At 39.5% G+C, this 23,717-nt stretch overlaps 1 protein-coding gene across 8 annotated transcripts in view; it reads left to right on the forward strand.

The window, feature by feature from the left end:
- The window catches only part of LOC131694102 (axotactin), a 147,694-nt gene extending 129,325 nt beyond the window's left edge, over window positions 1-18,369 (forward strand). For 5 of the 8 annotated variants that reach the window (XM_058982486.1, XM_058982489.1, XM_058982488.1 and 2 more), the window contains 7 exons: window positions 6,836-7,036; window positions 7,229-7,840; window positions 7,909-8,096; window positions 8,193-8,483; window positions 16,015-16,168; window positions 16,242-16,450; window positions 17,997-18,369. In XM_058982486.1, coding sequence (XP_058838469.1) covers window positions 6,836-7,036; window positions 7,229-7,840; window positions 7,909-8,096; window positions 8,193-8,483; window positions 16,015-16,168; window positions 16,242-16,450; window positions 17,997-18,335 — 1,994 coding nt within the window. In that variant the 3' untranslated portion in view covers window positions 18,336-18,369. Of the gene's footprint in view, window positions 1-6,835; window positions 7,037-7,228; window positions 7,841-7,908; window positions 8,097-8,192; window positions 8,484-16,014; window positions 16,169-16,241; window positions 16,451-16,913; window positions 17,126-17,237; window positions 17,737-17,996 lie in introns of those variants that run through there. The other 3 variants (XM_058982493.1, XM_058982490.1, XM_058982492.1) reach the window with 3 other exon arrangements.
- Window positions 18,370-23,717: the final 5,348 nt, after the last annotated feature.

The raw sequence follows: 23,717 nt of genomic DNA on the forward strand, positions 1-23,717 counted from the left end.
TAACAATTAATAATTTACACTCACTTTAAAAATAGTTAATGATATACCTCACTCTCGAAGAGGTATTCCGAGAGCTACTTTAGATGACCACCACTTTAAATTAACTGTCATAATCCAGATGACTCTCAGAATAGATTTCTTTACAATTTTGGAACAAAATCTAAAGCAAGTCTTAAGAGCGTTAATAACAAATGTTACAGGTCGCCTCACGGAGAGTGTAAAGTGACTGCTAGAATCATCTGTCACTTACTTCGATATTTTTAAAGTGTTGTATAGAAACAGGCGTTACTTATATAGTTTTTAATTGACAAACACCGGAGCAGTGGATTGCACTGATTTTGTTCTTTCTAGCAGAAGTGGGAATGGAACACATCTAGTGGCCTGCTCTTCTGTTAGATAATGCAACACTAGTGCAATTCACTGCCCCGGGGCTTTCCAACGAAAAAACCCATTAATATAAAGTAATAAATTACTGATTTAAGTGATTTTGCAATCCAAGATGGCGGATTCTGAAAACCCCGGCAATTACCGTCAATATGGGCTATAGCTCTACGTAGTAATTCTCTTCTGCGAGTTCCGTTCAGGAGAACCAACTATGGTTGTCAGAGCGCTGTTACCGGTCTCTAGTGAATTTTTAACAGTATGGCGACGGCCTTTGACTTCAACCGGACACGGAATTCGATAAAAGCGAAAATATTGGCTATTTTGAAATATAATTAGTTTAAGCAACCATCATTGGGGCCAAGGGGCCTTTTGGTGAAGGTAATAAACATAAACATAAACATATAACGGAAGTAATGAATGAGGCCACTTTGAATTCCAAGATGACGTTTGAAAAGGGATGGTCAATCCTTAACGAAAATTGATGTTAGACACCATTTTGAAATCCAACATGGCTTTAGCTGTAGAAATCGCCTTGATCGAATACGTTCAGAAGCATAAGTTCTCAGTTGATTTCTGCGCGAAGAATTTTTGCGCCAAAACAGATTGATCAATCAAATGAAGATTCTACAGTATTTCGGTGCCCAACATAGTACAGAGGTCTTCATAAAGGGCAGACTGGATGGGTCGCGCCAGGGGAGATCTCAAAATGCGCATCTAAAAGACTTGCGTTGAATAGATTCAATTCTAGCGATCTATACTGCCTCATGACGGGACCAACCAACCAGCAAAGTACGCGTAGACACAAGGGATCATCAAAGTAAGAAGCAGTGTTTCAAAAAAACCTAGTTTTCAGTTAGCTTTGTTAACTATGGTGGAGTAATGCACCTTGAATGTAAATTTTGAGTCAAGCAATACTCCAAGATCCTTCACTAGATCAACGCGATTGAGTAGCTCCCCTTGAATGGTGTAGTCGTAAATTATGAAATAATCCTGCATCAGCCAGCAAAACGATCAACCATCTCTTGAAGATGCCTGCAATCAGTTTCACGTTATATGCCAAAAGAATTTAAAATCATCAGCGTAAATAAGCAAACCACTGTTGACCAGATGGTTTGCATCGCCGTTGAAAAATAGAGTGAACAACAAAGTACCCAGATTACTTCCTTGGAGCACGCCGTACAGCGGAGAAAGCCCTGCAGACTCATTCGAACCAATTTGTATACTAGGTTCTGTGGCATATGTGTGATCTGAGCCTTTTGCACATTCTCTCTGAGACTCCCAAATGTTGAGGTTATGTTAAAAGAATTGTGATTTACCGCCCCTGGTTGAGAAGGACTGATATAGTTCCTGCACGTACTGAACGTACTCTTATTGACGATGCTTTCGAGATGCTTAGAACCAGTTGCAAATGGCGTAATTTCACGGTAATTAGTCATGTATGTTTTACCGCCCTTTCTGTGTACAGGCAGCAGAGCCGTAGCGTGATCTTCTAGCGTCATTGGTGGAGGCAGCATTGTCAGTGAATATGCCGCAGTGAATATGAAGTTAAATATCTTTAAGACAATCTAACCGAAAAGTAATCTATATTTCAATATACCTAAAAGACATAAGGTTCAAAAAACGATATTTTTAGCCTATTTCGGGTAAAGCCACCAGTATAAAACACCAACAGAACACCATAGTTTTGTGAAATTTTAAATATAAGTTGACTACAGATTTGTCTCTAAAATCATTCGAAGTAAGGTGTTTCAAGGTGACGGACGGAGTATTTTTTCGGGATACTTTGAGAAATCAGTAGACCCTAGGTATTTGAAGGCGACAGACGAAGGATTGTTCCGGAAGACAGTATGTGTATATCTGTTTACTGAGGTTGCGATTTTTTAGGGAATTCGACCCTCCTCTGCGGTTCAACCCTTCGCATTTTATGTGAGCATCTATTCACGAGACTGTATATTAGGGTGCCAATGGCACGTATGGAAAAAAGTAACCATCGATTTTTATAGCCAGACACCTAGAAAAAAGTCTCGGAGTCGGACTCGGCGGTCAACTTTGCGAAAATTTTCACCCGCGAAAAAACACGAAGAACTCTTTGAATATTCAAAAAAAAAATCGGGACAAAATGGTTTGTTCTGCAAAATGACTTAGATGGTCAAAAATTGTCAAGGTTTAGTATCAGCTCGAAATATTTTGTGTGGATATCCTTCACGGGACTTGTAAAATATATTAGAATTGGGAAAGGTAGCCTTTAATTTCTTTTTGATGCAAAAGCATTAGAAATGCATAAAACGTCGGATCTTGTATCATCTCGTGATTTTTGTAAAGGATGGATTGATTGTGGATTATCGAAAAATATATCAAATTTATTTTTTTCGATTTGTTGAAAAATGTAATGTCACAGAAAAGCATCTTTTCGAAATTACTCCGGATCTCGATATTTCATGACATTAAAGGACATTTTTTTCCGAGTGATAAAGACTTTTTTCGATGTGCTATATCTGTATATCAAGACCAATATATTGAGGAGACTATTTTTAGGAACTGTGACCTATCATTACATTGGAATCATAAGTACAAGTGTCATCACGACAGTCTGGTTATGTCCTAGACATTATCCACCCACCTTTTTGCAGATGCAAGTAAAACAAAGCTACGACTTATTCAGCGGTAACAGATATTTTGCTCAGATAAGCTCGGAATTGTGATATTCTGTCTTTTATGAAGGACTACCACGTCTAAATGCCCGCTCACAAAGTTGAAATCGACAGTGTAGTCACTATATTCGAGTTTGTCATACGTGGATCTACTGAAGCACGGGGTTTTTTCATTCACACCCATTACTCCAGTGAGCAATTATTTTGAATTACAGTGGACGGAACAATATGGTGTGTCCTCTCAAAATTCTTGTCAGGTAACCTTTGGCAGGAGAGTCCACATAACCATCCGGCGTACAAAAAGCGTCCGACTAATGTGAAGCATTCCTTTGAAAAATGCTCTTAGTATTCATTTACAGAAATACTAAAAAGAGCTACGCCACTCGCGACCACAAATCGGTATGCTCACTTGACTCAGCCTAAGTAATAATTGTGGTTTTAAGGCACTCTTAAAGTGTCTCTTAAAACTTATATTGCACTTGTAGCGTGCTATAAAACTGGACGTAAAACTGCTTTTGATGGATGGACATGCTTGAAATTGCAAGTCCTTATGTTCTACAAATTAATATGTTTCTAGATGCATTGGTCATGAAGAGAGTACCTTCGGATTCATTTGTTGCTACACAGTAATGTTTATAACAAAAATGTAGTTAGATCAAACGTGTACTGAATTATAAGAATTATCCAACACCTCTCTACCACTTGTGACTGATAGTAAAACATCAATTGAATTGTACTTAGTATAGAGCAAAAATGAACAACAATAAGCCAGAAGAAACATTGTACTTGGATCCCCCTTCGAGAGTAGGGTCTTTAGGCGACTTCTTTTCCCATATCTAATTTGTGGAAATTTTTGGGCTTTGATCCGTTATTGTTCGAAATAGTTCATACCAACACAATGAATATATATTTTCAATAATATCACTTAAAGGTGTTCTTACTTTTCACATGAGCATGTTTCATTGAAAATTCAATAGAGTTACGAAGAGTTTAAATAACGCACGTAGGATCTGCACCTTCAAACATCCACATTACCCAGTTAAGTTAAGTATTTTTCTAAAATAGCCATGAATCTCCCTAATTATAGTGTACATAAAAGCTCCGAATAGAACTGAATTAAATTGGAGTTTATGTAGTTTTCGATTTTTGGCCACCTGCCTACCCATTAGAGTGGGACATGATTATATGAAAAAAATAAAATTTGGCTCCGAGTAACTTTTTGGGTCCAGTTTAGCTCCCAGAACAACTCTGAAAGTTTTTAGCTCGATCGGTGAAACTATATTTTTGCGCTCACGGTTTAAAGTTTACATGGGATTTCGTATGGGGAAATTATCTTTTGCAAATTGATTCTTCCAAGAGTCGCCCGTTACCTCCTAAAAATAAATAGATTCCTGATTTTTATAGGAAGTTTGTAAAGGAAACAAAGTCTAAAAGACTGCAAAACGATCTGATACGTGTGGAAAAAGTTATTAAGCAAAAACCAATTGGTGCCCTGAAGATTGATGAAAATTTCACTTTTCATAGCATCACTGCTTCTGACGGTCTAATTGTATACCTAATTTTTAACTCTCTCTTATTATATACAAAAGAAGCCTCAATTTATCCCTCAAAACCTTGCGAAGTGGCCAAATAGTACAGATAAACGATTTAGCCACATCAAGAGAGGATTAAAACAAAATTGCGTATAATTGGACAACCAACAGCAGTGGTGCTAGAAAAAATGAATATTTTATCAATCGTCAGAGGATCAATCGGTTTCTGATTAATAACTTTTTTCTCAAGCGTCAGATCGTTTCGTGGTTTTCGAGACTTTGTTTCTTTATTAAATTTCCTATAAAAGCCACATAACTATTTATTTTTAGGACGTAATGGGCGACTTCTGGAGGTATTATTTTGAAAAAGGCTATTTTCCCATACAAAATCCCATGTAAACTTTAAACAGTGGGCGCAAAAATATAGTTTCACGGATCGAGCTAAGAATTTGCACAGTTGTTCTAAGACACAAATGATACCTAAAAAGTTGCTCGGAGCTGGATTCTAATTTTTGTCTCACCCTACTACCCATAGTGCAACGTTTCGAAGTAACACTTTCTTTTCATCTTGAGGGTGTGAACATTTGATAATACATAGTTATAGTTCTCTCATAATACAAACATTTTGCATATTTTCTTAGGACTACAAATATTTTATTTACCAAGTAGGATGTAATATTAAACTTGTTTTCATGAGTGGCTCTCTTCTACACTAAAATGCAAAAAACCATTTACAAGATAACGGCAGACAAAAAATAGTTTTGTCTTCTTCAACCTCCACATGTACGTCGCACACATGATTGGACATTAATAAATATTTTAGATTAGCATATCTTACTACACAACTTGTTCCGTTTTCGTTTTTATTTGTTGCTACACTGGTGTAGTGCAAAAAAACAGAAGGATCCAAAAATATAGTTGCTCTCGGTGATGCTACGAGTATAATTATATGATAAATCTTTTATCTCACTACTAGGTGGATTACTTGATGATCTATGAATTAATATACTCTCCAACATCTACCTCACGGTTGAATGCAACATCTAATTCACGGGGATGAATACATGATCTCTAGAAAAAATTTCACTGTGAAGTCATATCAAAAATTTTTTTGTCTTTGAAGAAAACTTACACATTGACAGTGTGGGGAAATAGTTTATATATTATCGAGGTAATTCACAAAATGTTGTAAGAATCGAATTCCTTGAATCACGTAGATTTGTTTCCATACCCCGATATTCAAAATCAGTTTAGTTTAGCCTCTAAAACACAAGTAAAGCAATACTCTGTATGTAACAGTCTCATTTTTAGGAAATTAAGCGAGGAATACAAATGCAAAATGTTTAATATCTCCGCCGCTCGTGAACGGATTTCGACAATCTATAGCTTGTTAGAAAAATATTTCTAAACTATCTATTTCTATCTAATTTGTGCGATATGGTTGCTTTGTTCGAAAGTTATTTGCTTGAAACACGTTTTGTTTTGACAAAATTACCCATATCTCAGAATGTAAACTACATATCCAAAAACATTGCTGAGATAATTGCATGACATTAGTGTACATACATACATACATACATACATACAGACATTGTCCTAATTTGTCGAGCTGAGTCGATTGGTATATGAGGCTCGGCCCTCCAGGTCTCGGAAAACAGTTTTCAAATTTTGAGCGAATCCTATATTTCTTTTGTAAGAAATGTAAAATGAAAATCAAAAAAGTAATTTTTAGCATATCTTTTGCAAAATCTTCATGAAACAAGCAATAGTATTCTAACAATGCCTCGAATACATTGATTGATTTTTACAAAGATTGTATAAAGGATATCAAAAAAACTTTTTTTTTCTTTCTAAAATGGTTGGTTTTTAAAGGCTTTCTCAGTTGAACCACCCACCCAAAAAATCATCCGTATAAGACACTGTTACCTAACACAAAATTTGTATTTGATAACACATCGATATAGAAGGCCACATCTCTGCGAAAAAATAGAAGAACCAAGGCTGCGTTGCTTGGATAGTTTCAAATGAATCACATACCATGCGCTTCCTTCATTTCGAGAAGCTATGCGATTTTATGGAAACGCAAGTTGTTTTCATTTCAAGAATAATGTTGAAAATATCACGAATCATTTCGTTTGACTGAGGCCGGGTGCTGCATCTGCGGCGGAGCATTCCGTTTGAGCCTTTACTAAAAATCATAATAATAATACAACTTAATCACTAATTACACCTCAAAATCGGCATTTTTTCCTTTCCTCCCACGAGCAGAAGTCCTCTCGCCTCATCGTCCACCAGCTCCACCAACCGAGTACTTCCAGTTCAACATTGGCGGTTACGATTCGGCCAACCTGCTCAAACCTAACCCGGACACGGACGAACTGCAGGGCTACATCGGTTGCATCCGGGGGCTGAAAATCGGTGATAATTTGATTTCGCTGAAAGAGATGGCTCTGCAGAACAATGCACACGGTAAGTTTGGTTATATGAGATGAGATCTGTACGTACTCTACTACCTCGGCGAAACAGGCTGCCAGTTTCAGTCAGTCAGATGGCTGCCTTCCGGTGGAGACCTAGCATTTAATTAGATGGAAAGTTCATGCTAGTCTTTTTTATTAACATTTTATTTCCTTATTTCGTCTCTCTCACTGCACAATAATATAGTTACGGAAGGCGTGCTGAACGATTGCCAGATGAAATGCGATGCGGAACCATGTAAAAATGGTGGCATCTGTACGGAAAACTTTGTCAAGCAGGAAAGTACTTGCAACTGTGAGCACACCAGTTTTCTGGGTGAGTTCTGTTCCGATGAAAAAGGCGCCAGTTTCAGTGGAGAAGCGACTCTTCAGCGAAAGTTTGTTTTGGTGGAAAAAGTTGAACAAGTTCGACTTCAGTTGGCATTCTCCAGCAATGACATGCGAAGAGCCAATCGGGTGATGTTGCTGCTGCAGTCGAAAAACGATCGGAGCTACTATCTGATGGTGGCAATCACTCAGGACAATCACCTTCACATCGAGGAGGATCGCGAGGGGGCTACCTACGAGGCTAGAATCGAGGGCAACTTCATGGACGACGCGCGACATTCAATTTTCTACAACAGAAATGGCAGCCACACCTCGTTGTTAGTTGACCGGCAGGAAATTCCAATCAAAGAGGTTCAAAGCAAACCGCTGATTCAAGTTCAAGATCCAGGGGCCAATCACGTGCAAGTAGGTGGAGTTAATACGACGGACCCACGTTTTGCCGTTTACAAAAGCTACGATGGATGCTTATCGAGTGAGTGATCCTAAAAGTATGAAGTGTTGATGACAAAAATAATCAAATTTTCTAATTCCCCACGACAGACATTTTCATCCAGATCAACAACGATACAACAATGAAACCACTGGAGGAGTACATGCTGTTTACCAAAAGCGAGGCAGAAATGATCCATGTCATCAATTCCCAGGGCGTCCGGTCGGCCCAGTGCAAACAGTTCGACGTGATTCCCAAACAGACACCGTTCCACGAGCAGATGCTCAATATGACCTCGGTAAGACCGGGCTGCCGGCAAGTCCATTAGCCCGTGGCTAATCTTGTTTGTTTCGTTCGCTTATACGACCAATAATTGCATTCATCCATCCAATAGAGCATCGACAAAAACTGGGTGGTAGATGCTCCTGCGCGAGTTCCCTATGTGGCGCCCAGCGTTGGCCCCTCGAAGGAGGAGGATAAAACGCAGGTGATATTCATTACGCTGGCAACGATTTTCGTGGTTATTGTCCTGTGCTGTCTGATTGAAGTGTACCGCTCGGATCGGAAGTACAAGAAGCACCTGGAGCGGGAAACGGACGAAGGAATCATTCTGTCCAAGGAGCAAGCAACTAAAATGCAGCTGGAGCAGGCTTCGACCAATGCAAAGGGATTCAACTACAAAGCAGTAAGTTGGTTGTATACTGTTGTTGTTTGCAGTATGTCTTTAAATCTATATGCTTGTTGGGTTTGGGTGTGTGTTGACATGACATGCATACGAATTGGTCTCAAAAATATGAAAGATTCAAACCTGCTTCCTGAGCAGTTCGCTTAACCTCTAGATTTAACTTTCATCAAATTTAAAGCATTTTTCAGAATATCTTATTTCGATTAACATTTAGCCTGTGTTGAGCGAGACTGAACTGAGCGACAAAATTTTCCTGTTGACTTTTTCAAGTCAAAATTTGTGTTTCGATAAATTACCTATAGTAAAGAATTGGCTGTCACTTGCTCGCTTTCAATTACATCTCAAATTGGAGATTAATGAATATATGGTGAAACAAAACGATGCACATCGACGTCGAATATTGAATACTGAACCAATCATCCTCGGTTAACAAAAACCTTCAGTATAAAAACCGGAAAAAAAACATCCGATTCATACAAAGTAGTTTTTAGCCGAATTTTTTACATAACGAAATAGGGTGATGAGCCCATTTTCGCCATGTTTTTATTGTCACCCTACCCATTTGAAGCCGTTGGTTAGAGCAGTGTCTGCCATCTGTGTTCAATGCATTGAGTCAAATGGTAGCGCAACAAACAGGGGCACTCGATTCGAGTTTTTGTTGCGCTCAAACACGAGAGTTTTACTATTTTCAGAGCATTTGTGTTATTATATTGGTTCTTCACAACGAAGCAAAGAAGTTGATGTCAATTTTTGGGCGTTCCATTGATTGTAGACCGAGAAATTAATAAATTAGGTAGGCACCCTGCTAGGTATGGTGAAATAGGCACTTTACCCTAGGGATGCTCATGCGCACGATTTATTTTTAATAGGTTTTTATACTGGAGGTTTAACCCTGCCGAGTTTTGGGGGAGAGAATTTTTTAATCTTATGCCGATTTTTACACTTAAAATTTATTTCTGACTTTTATATTCTAGCATATTTGAAACGGGTTTTACGAAGTTCTGTCCTTGCGACTTTCATTTTCGGTCGCTCAGTTAATTAATGCGTTATTACCTATTGTCAGAGTCAACTCAGCATTATGTGAAGAACGTGCCACCATGGATATTTTCTCTCATTGCAATCGACAACTTTCAATACTTGATGATTGAATCGACTAGCATTCGCTGCATATTTTTTTAGGACTGGAAAATAAGGATAATTAGGTAACAACAGTTCTAGCCAAAGTTCTAGTTCCATAAATTTCCGTAACTAGGTTTAATGTGTCCTAATTTATCCTTTTGGAGGCAAAAGACAATTTCCTGGCAAGTTTTATTACATGGATTGTGCAATAAACACGGTTTCTGCATTTAAAATGCAAACAACTTTAAAGATTTTTGGAAAACTGGAAGAGACGAATCTCGATGATTCCTTTTAGCGCGTACTTCAACAATACGAGTGTTCGGAACAGGATTAACGAGCAAAACAAAAATGGTGACTTCCGGCTTAGTGGAATTCTCTAAAACCCAGTCAATATAGGTATTTTTGAAATGGGCTTAATAAGTAGACGCCAAATATCGATGTCTGAAGCCATTTTCAGACCAACATGGCAACTTCCAGTTTAGCGGAATTCTCTAAAATTCTTGACGTGTGAACGCCAAATTTGAGACCATTTTGAAACCAAAATGGCGACTTCCGGCTTAGTGAAATTCTCTTTAATCACAGCAATGGGGGAATTTTGAAACAGGAGGTGATGAATAGATACCCGATGTCAATCCTTATTATAATTCAGGATGGCTAGTTTAGTAAAAATCTACTTAACCTTAATACAGTGAAGTCCCATTTTTATACACACCCTCCCCGGCAAATTTTGCGACGATTTATTCAAACTACTTATTAGAATATCTTTTTACAACTACTGATTTACTATTCATACTCGGCCACACGAATAGTCCAGTCAACTGCACAAAACGTATGCGGGTCAGTCCACATAACTTCTTTCAACATGAGATATAAAATGCACATACCAGCTCTAAATATCTTCTGCTGTGTATCGGACCATAAGCATATATGAGCCTTGGTATGGGCCACAAATACACTAAATAAAGAATTTGATTAGGATTTCTTACCTACTTCATTTTACAATTAACGTTAACTAAATCTAATTTACTAATTTATTCTTCATACTAAAACTCACTAATACACGGAAAAAAACCGTTAAGAAATTCATGAAATCCATAAATTTGTGAACTGAAGGATTTACGAAAACCGTGACCAAGTTCCTGAAATTATGAATAATAAACCTCGTATTCTTGAAACCATTTGTGTTTTCTAAAATCCAGTTCGCCCCGGATATATATATATATATATATATATATATATATATATATATATATATATATATATATATATATATATATATATATATATATATATATATATATATATATATATATATATATATATATATATATATATATATATATATATATATATATATATATATATATATATATATATATATATATATATATATATATATATATATATATATATATGGCGTTACATTAGAATGTTTGGTTAGGTTACTGTTGTTGTTTCCTGGACATGTTTAGTTTTTGTTATGATTCTCGTTCATGAAATCATGGGAATACACAGTCGACAGTCACACGTTGTTCATGATTTCAAGAACTTATTCGCGATTCTTGTGAATTCTCATGACGTTAGCGGAATTCAAATTCATGATTTCAGGATCTTAGTCGCGATGTTCGTAATTTCTATTCAAGTCATCGTGATATTTTGGTCACGAGTAGAGTGATTCATGTTCATGATTTCAGGATCTTTGTCACGATTTTAAATAGTTTTGTCACGAGTTGTGTGATTTGTGTTCATGATTTCCGGATCTTAGTCGCGATTTTTGTAACATCTGTTCATATTATCGTGATATTTTAGTCACGGATAGAGCAATTCATGTTCATGATTTCAGGATCTTAGTGACGATTTTTGATATTTTTGTCACTAGTTGTGTAATTTATGTTCATGACTTCAGGATCTTATTCACGATTTTCGTAATTTCTATTCATGTTATCATGATGCAATGCTACATATTACATACTGTTACGTAAAGTAATGTAACTAATGTTCATGATATCAGCAGTTTTCTCATAGTATTCGTAAATTCTCTTTGCCTTATCCTGATCTATTATTTTTTGGTTTAACGTGACAATATAAACTGGATCATTAAAATAAGACTCATCTGGTTCTGTGAACTATATCACGCACACTCTTTGGGGTTCTCAGTGCAGTTTTCGTTTTCTTCCGGACACCACAATGAACCTTATCAAATAAATAACGATGTTCGAGGTCTTAATAATTGTAATCTACTGCTCGTACCTATTACTGGTCGCTAGCAGCTGGATATTTCATGCAAAAGTGCATGGAACAAAAATGATTTCACGAATAATACTCCAAATTTTGTGAAAGAGTTCACGTAAATTTTGTTTTTTTTTTGTGTTTCGAATTCATCTCGTCAGTAACTAGTTACTGACGAGATGAATTCGAAACACAAAAAAAACAAAACTTAATTAAAATTAGGTCTTGTGCCCTTAACGCGCAAAACGGTTTAGTCCAATTTTTATTGCAGTTCACGTAAAAATTTCATTACCATGTTGCATGAAATTGTAAATGATTAGTGATATCTTCTAAATATCACTAGCACGCAAATAGATAATTGATAGATCGTAAATCATATACTAGGAATCGTGAACCAGTTCACGAATACATGCATAATATTTTATGATTTCGGGAACATTTTCACGAAAACGAATGATAAGTTGTGACTATTATATTGGGTATCATGATACAGTTCACTAATACATGAATAATATTTGATGATTTCGTGAACTATTTCACGAGCACGGATATTGAATCATAACTAATATATTACGAATCATCAACCAGTTCACGAATAAATGAATAATATTTCATGATTTCGTGAACTATTTCACGAGCACGGATATGGGATCATAACTAATATATTACGAATCATCAACCAGTTCACGAATAAATGAATAATATTTCATGATTTCGTGAACTATTTCACGAGCACGGATATGGGATCATAACTAATATATTACGAATCATCAACCAGTTCACGAATAAATGAATAATATTTCATGATTTCGTGAACTATTTCACGAGCACGAATATTGGATCGTGACTAATATGTTAGGAATCATGAATACATGAATAATATTTTATGATTTCGTGAACTATTTCACGAAACCGAATGTTAAGTTGTGACTATTATACTAGGTATCATGAACCGGTTCACGAATACATGAAAAATATTAGCTGATTTTGTGAACCATTTCACGAGCACGGATATTGGATCGCGACTAATATATTAGGGACCATGAATTAGTTCACGAGGATTGAATGGATTCATGAATAAAATTCCGAATTTCGTGAAATAGTTCACGAAAAAATAGTCAGAATATTTTGATTTTGTGAACTAATGTTCCTATATCTATGAAAAAAATCATGAGTCAACGTTTGGTTTTATGAATAATGTTCATAAAGTTGTGAAATAGATCGCGTACTGAGAATCGGATTAGAAATAACTTGGTGGAAACCGTGACTGAAGTTCACAAAACAAAAACAAATATTTCCACTAATGAAAGCGTTATGCGGGCGTTACTGAAGGCAAATTGAACATAATTATAAAAGCCATGATTTTTGTTCATGGCCCTGTTTTCGTAATATAAAAACGTTATTGTTCAAGAATTCATGGCACTTTATTCACGATTTTGGGAACAATTTTTTTTCGTGGTGTATGTACTGTATGTGTATGTGCATGCCATTAGTGTTTATTTAGTAGCCCAGATGCCGTTACAACATTCTTTTTTCACAAACGAATAAAACAAAGATGCCTTTATAATTTGCTGCTGTTAACGGTTTTTACAAACCTTTTTCACTGTTTGCTATCGGTCCTGAATTTGCTATTAGCAGCATCGAGAAAATCTAGGTGAACACATTTTTACTTTACTACCGCCTGACTTGTCTTCTCCTTTCTTATGTCCCCCGTGATTCATGTCTCTTCCTTCGTACTCTTAAAGTTTTCACTTTGCGAACGTGTTACATACTGACGTTCGTAAGCTGTACCCAGAAAAGAAAACCAAATATGTCATTTCGAAATTAAATGCCCACCACATAATTTGGGGCAGCTCAGATATCAATTGGAGAGGCACCGAATTGATGGAATATGTAAGTAGTACAAATTTGCACATATTTCATTTAGGAAATCGCCCAACATTTGCACGAGCTCGCAAAGAAGAGGTGCTAGGTGTAACTCTCTGCTCTGACGGTATTACGCATGATTTGGCCAACTGACTCGTACCAAACGAGCTAGAACCGTCGTTATCTGATGATAAGTTCATCGTCTTTAATCATTTAAACGTCTCGCTAGATATCGTCACATATCGTAATCCTAAATCTACGAACTGGGACCTCTACGAAGAGGGCTTGGCGACTAGGTTTCATGGATATCTTCCGACGATTGAATCTTCAAGTGATTTGGATGAGCTCGTGGATAAAACAAACGCACTCATAGTAGCAGAATACTCTAGAGTCTTGTCTGTTTCGAGTTATGCGTGCTTCTATAGGAACAATTGGTGGAATATCAAATTTGTTCGACTCAAAAACTTTCACTTTCCAGACTGTACGAAACCATCATCGATGACTGGGTTTCCGATATATGGTTTCGCCGATGATTATTATATAATGGTCACCGTTATTTGCATTAACACACTTTTTTAATTTGATACAACAAACATTATGCGTTGTTGAGCAGTAGGGTCTTCTTTTTCGACTATCAGTTACAGTAATGTTTCGATTATATCACGCCTAGTTATATATATAAAGGTGTATGTATATATGCATAAAACAATATAGAGGTACATGTATATATAGTCATTTAAATATATACATACTGATTTACATTTGCATACTTCGATACGTACATATACATATGTATATACACAGATACATGCATACATATATGGATATATAAGCGTGATATAATCGAAACATTACTGTAGTGCAAATAGTACATCAATGGTGCTTTTCACGCAACGAAGGCTTACAACCGGAGATCGTCGTTAAATACATTGGGGTAATTCTTGACTCAAAACTTAATTGGACAGCTCAGATCGATTTCAGAATCAAAAAATCTTGCATGGCTTTCGGCCAATGTAGACAGGTTTTCGACAAATGTTAAACCATCTTCAAGGGATGATCTTGATGGCGATTAGTGTTACGTTCTTGACAACACCTATTGCTACTCTGGAGACACTCTTGAACATAAAACCAATATATGTGTTTCTGAAACAAGAAGCAGTTCCAGTGACTCACATGTATGTTTCCCTTTTAAACTTGCAATGTGAGAATTCCTTCTCGCAATGAATGGCTAGATGGAGCGACAACTTCAAGAATACGTAGTTTGTTATACTGACGATTCTTTGTTGGAGGGCCGAGCAGGTGCTGGTGTCCATTGTCGTGAAATGAGATTAAACCAATCTCATTCGCTTGGTAGATACAGTACCGTATTCCAAACAGAAAGCTTCGCTATTCTGTGTGGCGTATAATCGACACATCAACAGGAAATTTGCGCTAAAAGAATCTTTTTTTTGCTATGACAGTCAGGCTGCCCTGAAAGCACTTAGTTCGGCAGATTCGAGATCGAAACGAGTAATCGCATGTCGAACTCAAATCGAACAACTCAGCATTTTCAATGCTATCTACCTTCTATGGGTACCCGGTCATTCCGGTATTACTGTAAATGAATGGGCGGATGAATTGGCTAGAGCTCTAAAGTTTTTAATAATTTTAATTAACAGTAGTCAAAATTAACAACGAAAAATTGTTTAGTACTATGTCCGCACTTCATGGGCTAAAAATATGATACTTCAGTTGTTGATTTCTAATGTAAAAATGTTCGTCCATCTGTCAACGCAATTTGGCGTAAAATAGTTCCGATTTTAAGGAATGTAGATATATCATGTGAAAAACGTACTTGTTGGAATATTTATGAAATTATAAATAGCATAGCGCTTTGTTTACGAAAATAACCCTAAACACATTACGAAGTACGAAAATTGTCTGAACAACGAAGTTCGAATGGTAAATATGTGTTTAACCCGTCCAACTTCGTGTTTTTTGATTCTGGACAATGCACTATTTATCCTCAAACAACGCACTATAAGTATGCCGATCATATTACCGTGTGTTAATCTTGTCAGCATATTACAAACAGCGGATGTTGAGGATTGAGGAATAAATTGTAAAGTACCTACTGGATAGATTTTGAATTTTTATTCTTTATTTTAAAGACCAGAAAAATCTTCTAAGTTTAAATTTTGAAGACCATATTACATTGATGTTAAAACTGGGCAATAAGACAATCATTCTTTAACATGGTTTGGAATATCGATGACCTGAATTCTCCATGTTTCTAGTTGCCTATCATAGATTTTGAAGGTCCTTTTCGAATTCACAGGTTCCAATAGATGAGAAGAAGGAAAATGGAACTGCAAAGCCACTGGTAGGAATTTTGAAAAATGGAAGTGTAACACCTCCCGTGAATCCCGTGGCAAACGATGCCGATTTAAGTTCCAACGACAAGGCTATTCAGTTATTGAGTGGAATCAGAGGTATACCTGAACTGCATGATGCTTCCCAATTGTGGTGTAATCATTAGACGTACATTTTTCTATAACTAAACAGATAGCCAACTGATGGACCACGAGCCTCAGTGGGAATCACTGGCCGCCGAGGAGTCCGAGGCCCTCGTCAAACACAGTGAATCCGACGATCAATACTCGCAAAGTGGCCGAGACAGTATCTCGTTGGCCAATGGTAATGGAACGACGCACGGATCAGCGCACTCCGATCAGGAAGATACCGATACCGATACCGAACTGCTCGATCCACCGGTAAGCATGACATTGAAGAGCTTAGCACCGTTTAGCTCGATCAGTGAAGTAACACTAAACAAGCTGGATCTTGGCGACTTGCAACTAAAAAGTGATAAGATCGATGTGTAGTTTCATTTATTTTCCTATATTCTACTATCTATCTGTTCGTACATACTCTTCTACTATCGCTGTCTTACATTAATCACATTGCATGTTCCAAACACACAAACAACGAGACTTGTTTACAATTACAACTAATTTTTAGCACTAACAACCAAATAGAAATATTTAAGGTTTGCTACCAAATATTACCATTATAGTAACAAGAAACAACAATATTCCATTAGTCTTTGAAACCCGCATTTCTGATTCATGCTAATCTAACTAGCTCAAGTTCTACAACCTTTCCCGTAAGAATCACATAATTTCAATCAAAATAACAACATCTGCTTGCTAACCTAATGGTTTCACTTTTCGTTAGAGATTATTTTGCATGATCTGAAGCGATTCCAAATGGCAACGTTGTGGACCAAAGTGTCAAACGTCCACAGTTCCCAGTTCGTTTACCCGACTCGTGAACGGGACTAGTCTATAAGTTACATAGTATTTATTTGTAAATAGGCAGTATTCAGACGATTCTAGTCCCTAGCATTGATACTAGAACGAATATTATAAATAAATGCACGGAACAAATTCTCTGTGATTCCCTCTTCTACATCGAAAAGCATCCAACGCATGGTTAGTACCTAAAACTGCTTGGGGATAACTTGTCACTCATCCGACTCCATCACAATCCCATCCGTAGGTGAAGGACACCGCTTTTAAGATTAACTCCCGCAGCAAGCGACCCAAACTGGTTATGTTCGTCGATACGCCTCCATCGCCAGCTGTTCCATCCACACCACCCCCAGTGGCCTCCTCAACACCACTGCTAACCAATGGGCTGCGACCTCGAATTCCCCGACAAGTGTCCTGGGGACCTCCGCCTTTGGCACTGACCAGTGTTAACCAGCTTCCGTACAAAATCGATGAAACCCCGGAATCGCCAACGTAGACCAATGAGGAAATTTGAAAAAAGGAGGCGTGGCTGAACTAGTTTTTTTTGTTTGGCTTGCGTTTTATATGTATGTGTGTGAACGGATGGGTTAAGTGTCGCACGATCTCTTTGTGGCTTCGGGATGTAATCAAGGTGCATCGGTATACCAATTTCAGGGTGTGGTGTTCATTTGTGTTTGTGCTTTACGTTCTAGATAGTAGTGCAAAACTGTAAGAAAAACCAATAAAGAATTTTGTTATAAAATAAACATCTATGTGTGTTTCATTTGCCGTGTACTGTGACTAACCACTCTGCCGTCATCATAAACGAAAAGTAAGTGCCAAGTGTCCACGCCATGGAGCGGGGGCTAAGCACCTGATTTCTAACGCACACCTAACCACATTGTATCCGCACCATCACATCTAGGAAGCATTAGATAGTTTGGCACCCACCGTAGATGCTGAGACGTCGCCATCACCACCTCCAATTTTCCCGTCTGAATACGAAACTCCGTACTATAGATATCAGCCTAATATTGCAGATCAAACAATCGTAGAAGTAGACGAGCCGATGACGCCGGAACCCACGCCCAGTGATAGTTCCCCCACAGTAGACCACTCGGCGGACGTAGTGGATAGCATAGCTGGGGACATCGCGCGGCAGCCCATCGTTCCGGTAACCTTAGTGATGCGAACCAAGTATAGACATTTGCCGCCTCTCTTTTTGGATGCCGACAAGCGGCAGTTTGCGAATCCGATCAGTTACCTCGGCGGACCTCGGTTAGTAGACAACAGGAACTCGCTTGCGTCGCGTTCGAGTCGGGGTGACAGTTTGATCAGTTTGGATTCGGTGCTATCATTAGACTAGACGATTGGAATATTAAAAATAATTCTAACTGTTATATTGGTTTGTTGTTTTTCTTCTTTTTGATAATATCAAAGCAACATGTAATTGGTTAAACTCCATTGCTGTGAATATTATTTCTCTAAAGCAGTTTTTACAAATACAACATAAACCTAAATTAGGTATTGGAAAGGAGTTCCTCTCATCAGATCTGACACTAACTTAGTGACAGGACTAAGTTAGCGCCGGTTTGACACTAGCTCCAAAAAACGAAAACACAATCTTCTAAGCAAACCCCTAGTCCTACATGGTGTCCCGCAAAAAAAAGAAGTTCTGATTTTAGCCAAACCAACGGCCCTATTCTGCGCGGCCTGTGACGTGAGACAACTAATCTCACCTCACTCTACGTGACTTTTCTCACCCAATTCTGAAGAGTCACTTCGGGTGACGTGAGACGCCCATTTAACCGCAATGGAGAATCTCACCTCACCCGAGTCGACTCTCAGAATCGAGCGAAAAAAGTCACGTAAAGTGAGGTGAGTGTAGTCACCTCACGTCACACGCCGCGCAGAATAAGGCCGCAAGTTTCAGTTCATTACTTCTCATCAGCTCAAAAGATTCCCGTCTAAGTTGTTCATCAGGGCCAGTACAAGTGCTAATCATTTTCTAAAACAAACAGTATGCGTATAAGTTTGCGTACAAGTTTGGCTACAAACTAACGTACAAGTTTGATGTTTGTAAACAAAATTGCATTACAAATTTGAGTTATATGTTTACGTAATTGTATGTACACAAGGTTATGTGCACGTATGTATACAAGTTTGTCTCCAAGTGTTCATATGTGTTTTCAAGAATGTTTGGGTTTCAGCGCTGCGTTCAATTTTACCTACAATTTCGCGTACAAACTTACTTACAAGTTTACTTCATAATTTGCATACGCTTTTGCGAACAAGTGTGAATTAAAGTGCCTTTTTTTAGCACGACACTTTCAATTTCTTTTGTGGTCCCAAAGGTTTGTGTACATTTTGGGGGCGATTGGTTGCTCCCCGGATTTGCACATTGCGTTTAAGTTTGAATGGAAATAAGTAAGGGGAAATGTGCTTTTTGCAAATCGCTCTTTCACTCGTGTTGGAAAACCAATACATAAAAGGTAGTTCAGAATGTGTTTAACAACTTACCAAGAACTGCAACCCACTATGACTTTTTATAAAAAAAAGAATGTTATTGAAACGATACATTATAATGTACAAAAGTTTTGTTCAATTCCCGCCGTGACCCTAATCGACCTCTGCCTCACGATCGTTTCGTACACCAGTACTCGGTTATGGAAGTAACTTTTCAGAACCTTGCACAGATATTCTGGAACCCGCATTCTATGCAGCGCTACGGCTATAGCCCCCAGCTAGCACTGTTGAACGCGTTCTTAACGTCTACCGGCGGCGTCTACGGCGCAGTAGCGATTATCCCTTCTCTTTTGCTTCAATGCTTTCTCCGCGCTCACGATGACTGTGCGGATGGCGTCCACCGTCGATATCCCTTTTCCGGAACTTGAACTGCCTCTGCGATAGTCCGTTCTCACTTTCAGTCTAGGTTGTCAGCCGGTTAAGGATGACCCTTCCCAAGAGCTAATCAAGAGTATCCAGCAGGCATGTAGGCTGATACGATGCTGGATCTCCTGGGTTTGGCAGCAACAGCAGCTCCTGGATCTTCCATCTATCCGAGAAATAGCCATCTTCCAGGCATTTTTGTAGGACTATCCTAAACTTGTTCGAAAACGCCAGGATCGCAGTCTTCAGTACCACGTTGGAGATACCATCCGGTCCGGGCGCTTTCTTCGCTTTCGGCCCTTTTGCCACAATAAGGAGCTCGTCGTTGGAAACTCGATTGTCACCAACATTTCCACCGTCTGTATCAACGTACGGTGTGGGCGGACATGCGGTTGGGTAGAGCTTCGGGAAAAGAGACGAGTTCCACGATAGTTTTCAATTTGTCGGCGCACATTTCGACTGGCCATAACGACACGGTAAACCTTTCCCCAGGGGTTGGCGTCTACTTCTCTGCACAGCTCCTTGTATCGGGTGGACTTGCTTAGTACAATTTCGCGTTTAAAAGCGGCCCTAGCTACCCGGAATGTTACCTTACACTCTTCTCTGACTGCCTCAGATCTTGCTCTCTGAACGTGGCTTTTAGGCAGCCCGGAGAATGCTGAGCCTCTCGTTCCACCACTACGCCGGACCTTGGCTCCATTTTCCTCGGTATTGTTACATCACATGTTCTCACTACTGTTTTCGACAGCTCATCGGCACTCGGAATTGGAATGACGCTGTCAGCACGAAGTGCTTCCACAAAAAGGTCCTTGTACAAGCCCTTTATACTGCTCACTAACTCGCCAATTCATGTTAACCATCAGCGAAGGACTGCAGAATGTTATATCGATGATGGATTCTCGGCCGTCTTTACGGAGCCTTCGTTGCACAGTCTCACATCCAGCTTCGCCAAGGCATCCAACAAGCTGTACCCTCTTACGTTGGTCAGTCTGCTACCCCACTCTACTCCTATAACAACCAGCGTTCGTCCGACTAACGAGACGGTTAGTGCGTCCAGCATGCGATTGTACTGCTCAGGTGTCCATCTCGGGGGAGCATAGCAGCTACAGACAAATTTGTAGATCCTGGCGAACACGAAGCCTTCATGTGTGTTATCCACCCCCTCTTGGACAGCGAAACCGTCCATTACTTGTATGGCAGCCATCCCTGCACTATCCACAACCCAGTTCCCTTTATCGAGAGCAACACGATACGGCTCTGCAATAATTGCAACGTCGCACTTCGTTTCTGTTGTCGACTGCCACAACAGTTGCTGTGCAATGTCGCAATGATTGAAATCAAGCTGGGTTATCTCCATCATCATTGGCCTCCCTGCGCCTTTATGTACGCAAGGCATTTGACGCCTCCCGTCGTGTGGTCGTTCCCGTCCTTCGGTTTGCAGATTATGCACTTTGGTTGCTTCGTGCAGTCTCTAGCAACGTACCGTATTTTCTACACAATGCAGACCTGTTCGGGCCCCTGCAGTTTCTCGCCAGATGTCCGAGATCGCAACCGACCATCCGACTTTTATCTTGCCGGTCTCCGCCAACTTATTCGCAACGGCCACCAGTAGTCGTATCGCCACCGTTTGAGTTCCTCCGTGCGATTTCCAAATCCGGATACTCGCCAGTACATACAGTTTGCACTGCTCGATCAGTGCACCCTTCAGTTCTTCAACGGTCGTTATCACATCTAGACCCTTGCACTCGACTACGGCTTCCCGCGACAGAGCTCTCACGTTCGCTTCGCACCGCAAGGATTTAGCAACGAGCGCGCGATGGAGCGAGCGAAGATCATCTCGCCCTTCTGAGTGTGCCTCCTTCTAACAACGTTCTCTCCCAATTCCTTTAGCTCTGGGTCCTCTCTTACTTTCTTGAGAAGAGCAGTGTATGACGTCGTATCATTCGCTTCGACGATCAGTGCATCTCCCTTTGGCGCCTTCTGACGAGCCGAAGGCTTTCCTTTCTTCTTCTGCTCCCTTTTTGGCTCTTCCTTCTTCTTCTTCTGTTTCCCGTATTTCTCCTTCCGACCTACAACGGTACTGCAGCTTTCTCCCTGTTGGGTGTCGTTTTTTTCTTCGGCAACAGCACCCTCGAGCTTTTTGGGCCCGCCAAGGAGAAAGTCACAAAACTGTCGTGTTCTCCACACCAGTCTGCTTCTCCTTACCCTGCTTCGGAGGGGCTAGGAAGATAGCAGTCTTAGCCGACACGAATGCTCGTTCAACTACATCAGCCTTCCGCGTTGCCGTGTCATACTCATTCAGGGCAGACAGTACCGCATTTCAGATTCTGATTACCATCTCTTTAATGTCCTTATGGACATTGTTTCTCGCATCCACAAACTTGTGGAGCTCCTCCACCAAGGGCTTCGCTGCCACTACTTTTGGCTTCTGTGGGGTGCTTCTTCCCGTGATCCCATGATTATCTATGAAGCAGGGAGGTCATGCAAGGGTTGACACTATCCTTCATGGGGAGTAGTGTTCAGAGCCGGATCGGCGTAAATTCGGGAATGCTTCAACCGAACCTAGTTCCACCAACTAAATGGTGACGAGTTTTGAACATATCCGGAGTCCTGCCAGGGTTTTTTTGGGACGGAGGCAGCCGTTCTGTTAGCCCGCTCGCCATTTCAACAGCACACCCGTCAGCCCAAAGTCGCCGTCCAATTCGTGATCAGTGTCCTGCCCGTTGTCGTTCGCAATGGCCAGTATGCCATAATCAGTACTTTGATTGCTAAGATCTTACATTATTGGAATCTTACGATCTTAGCAGAAGCGGCACAGACTCGCTTCGTCGAAACTGCTTTCGGAGTTATGTTTTTTTTTTTCAATTTGGCAAAGCCCAATCCAAACTCCAACATATCCTCGCAAAACTCCTCAGCTCGCAGCAGGGTCGGAGGGGGGGGGGCGTTCGTTAAGCCCCTAGACTCCTGTCCTTCCTGTCCCTGCTGCCTCCTTCTAAATCCCACTGGCCGGCAATGGCATTATAAAAAAAAGTTTTCAAACAACTTAATCTCGGGGTGTAGTAGGTGTTAGCTCTAACGATTTTTCAATGACCTATCTCGGTACATTCCGAGGCCATTTTGCCGTCGGTAAGCCCCGCTCAGTTATAATACGTGTACCATTATTGTACCAGTGTTATAATCAAACTTTCGCCATGCCTTGACAAGAATGCGTGTTCAAGAAATTGACGCGTATTTAGTGTTTAAGTTGAATGACTATAGGTAAAGATAAAATATAATGAGCTCACCGGTAAATAGTTCTGGGTTTATTATATCGTTTAACTTGATTCTAGTTGCATCTATCGGGAAAACATTGCTCTTGGCAGCCACCCGCTATTCTGAATCGGCTCGATTCCTACTGTCGGTTCAACACTAACTTCTTCATAAGTAACAGAGCGGGTACCGTATTGGACATCACCTTTCGGTTTGATCAAACCTAATGGAGCAGCGTAGTGTCCGTTCTATCTTTTAATCGAGAAAAACAACTTGTTAGAATCACATTGCACTTTTTAGCGATTGGTCATCATAATTTGAAGCTGAAAAAAATTTCACGCTAGATGAAAAAGAAACTTCCGGCATTTTGTTTATGGCAATGGATTAATCTTTTCCGAAGAACCAACTATTATCATTTGACATTTCTCAGCCCACACCCTGGCAGACGTTCATCCGCCCATCTAAACTCTGTCAAGATGAGGACCTACAAAGCCTAACTGTTCGTATGTGCTAGTCCATATAGCACACCAGTTTCTTCCACAAGCAGGCGCCGGCTGTTAACCAGTCCCACAAGTTTCAGATACACTACATAGAGGATAGTTGGAGGAAG

Source organism: Topomyia yanbarensis, chromosome 3, assembly GCF_030247195.1.
Source record: "Topomyia yanbarensis strain Yona2022 chromosome 3, ASM3024719v1, whole genome shotgun sequence".
NCBI classification, from domain to species: domain Eukaryota; kingdom Metazoa; phylum Arthropoda; class Insecta; order Diptera; family Culicidae; genus Topomyia; species Topomyia yanbarensis.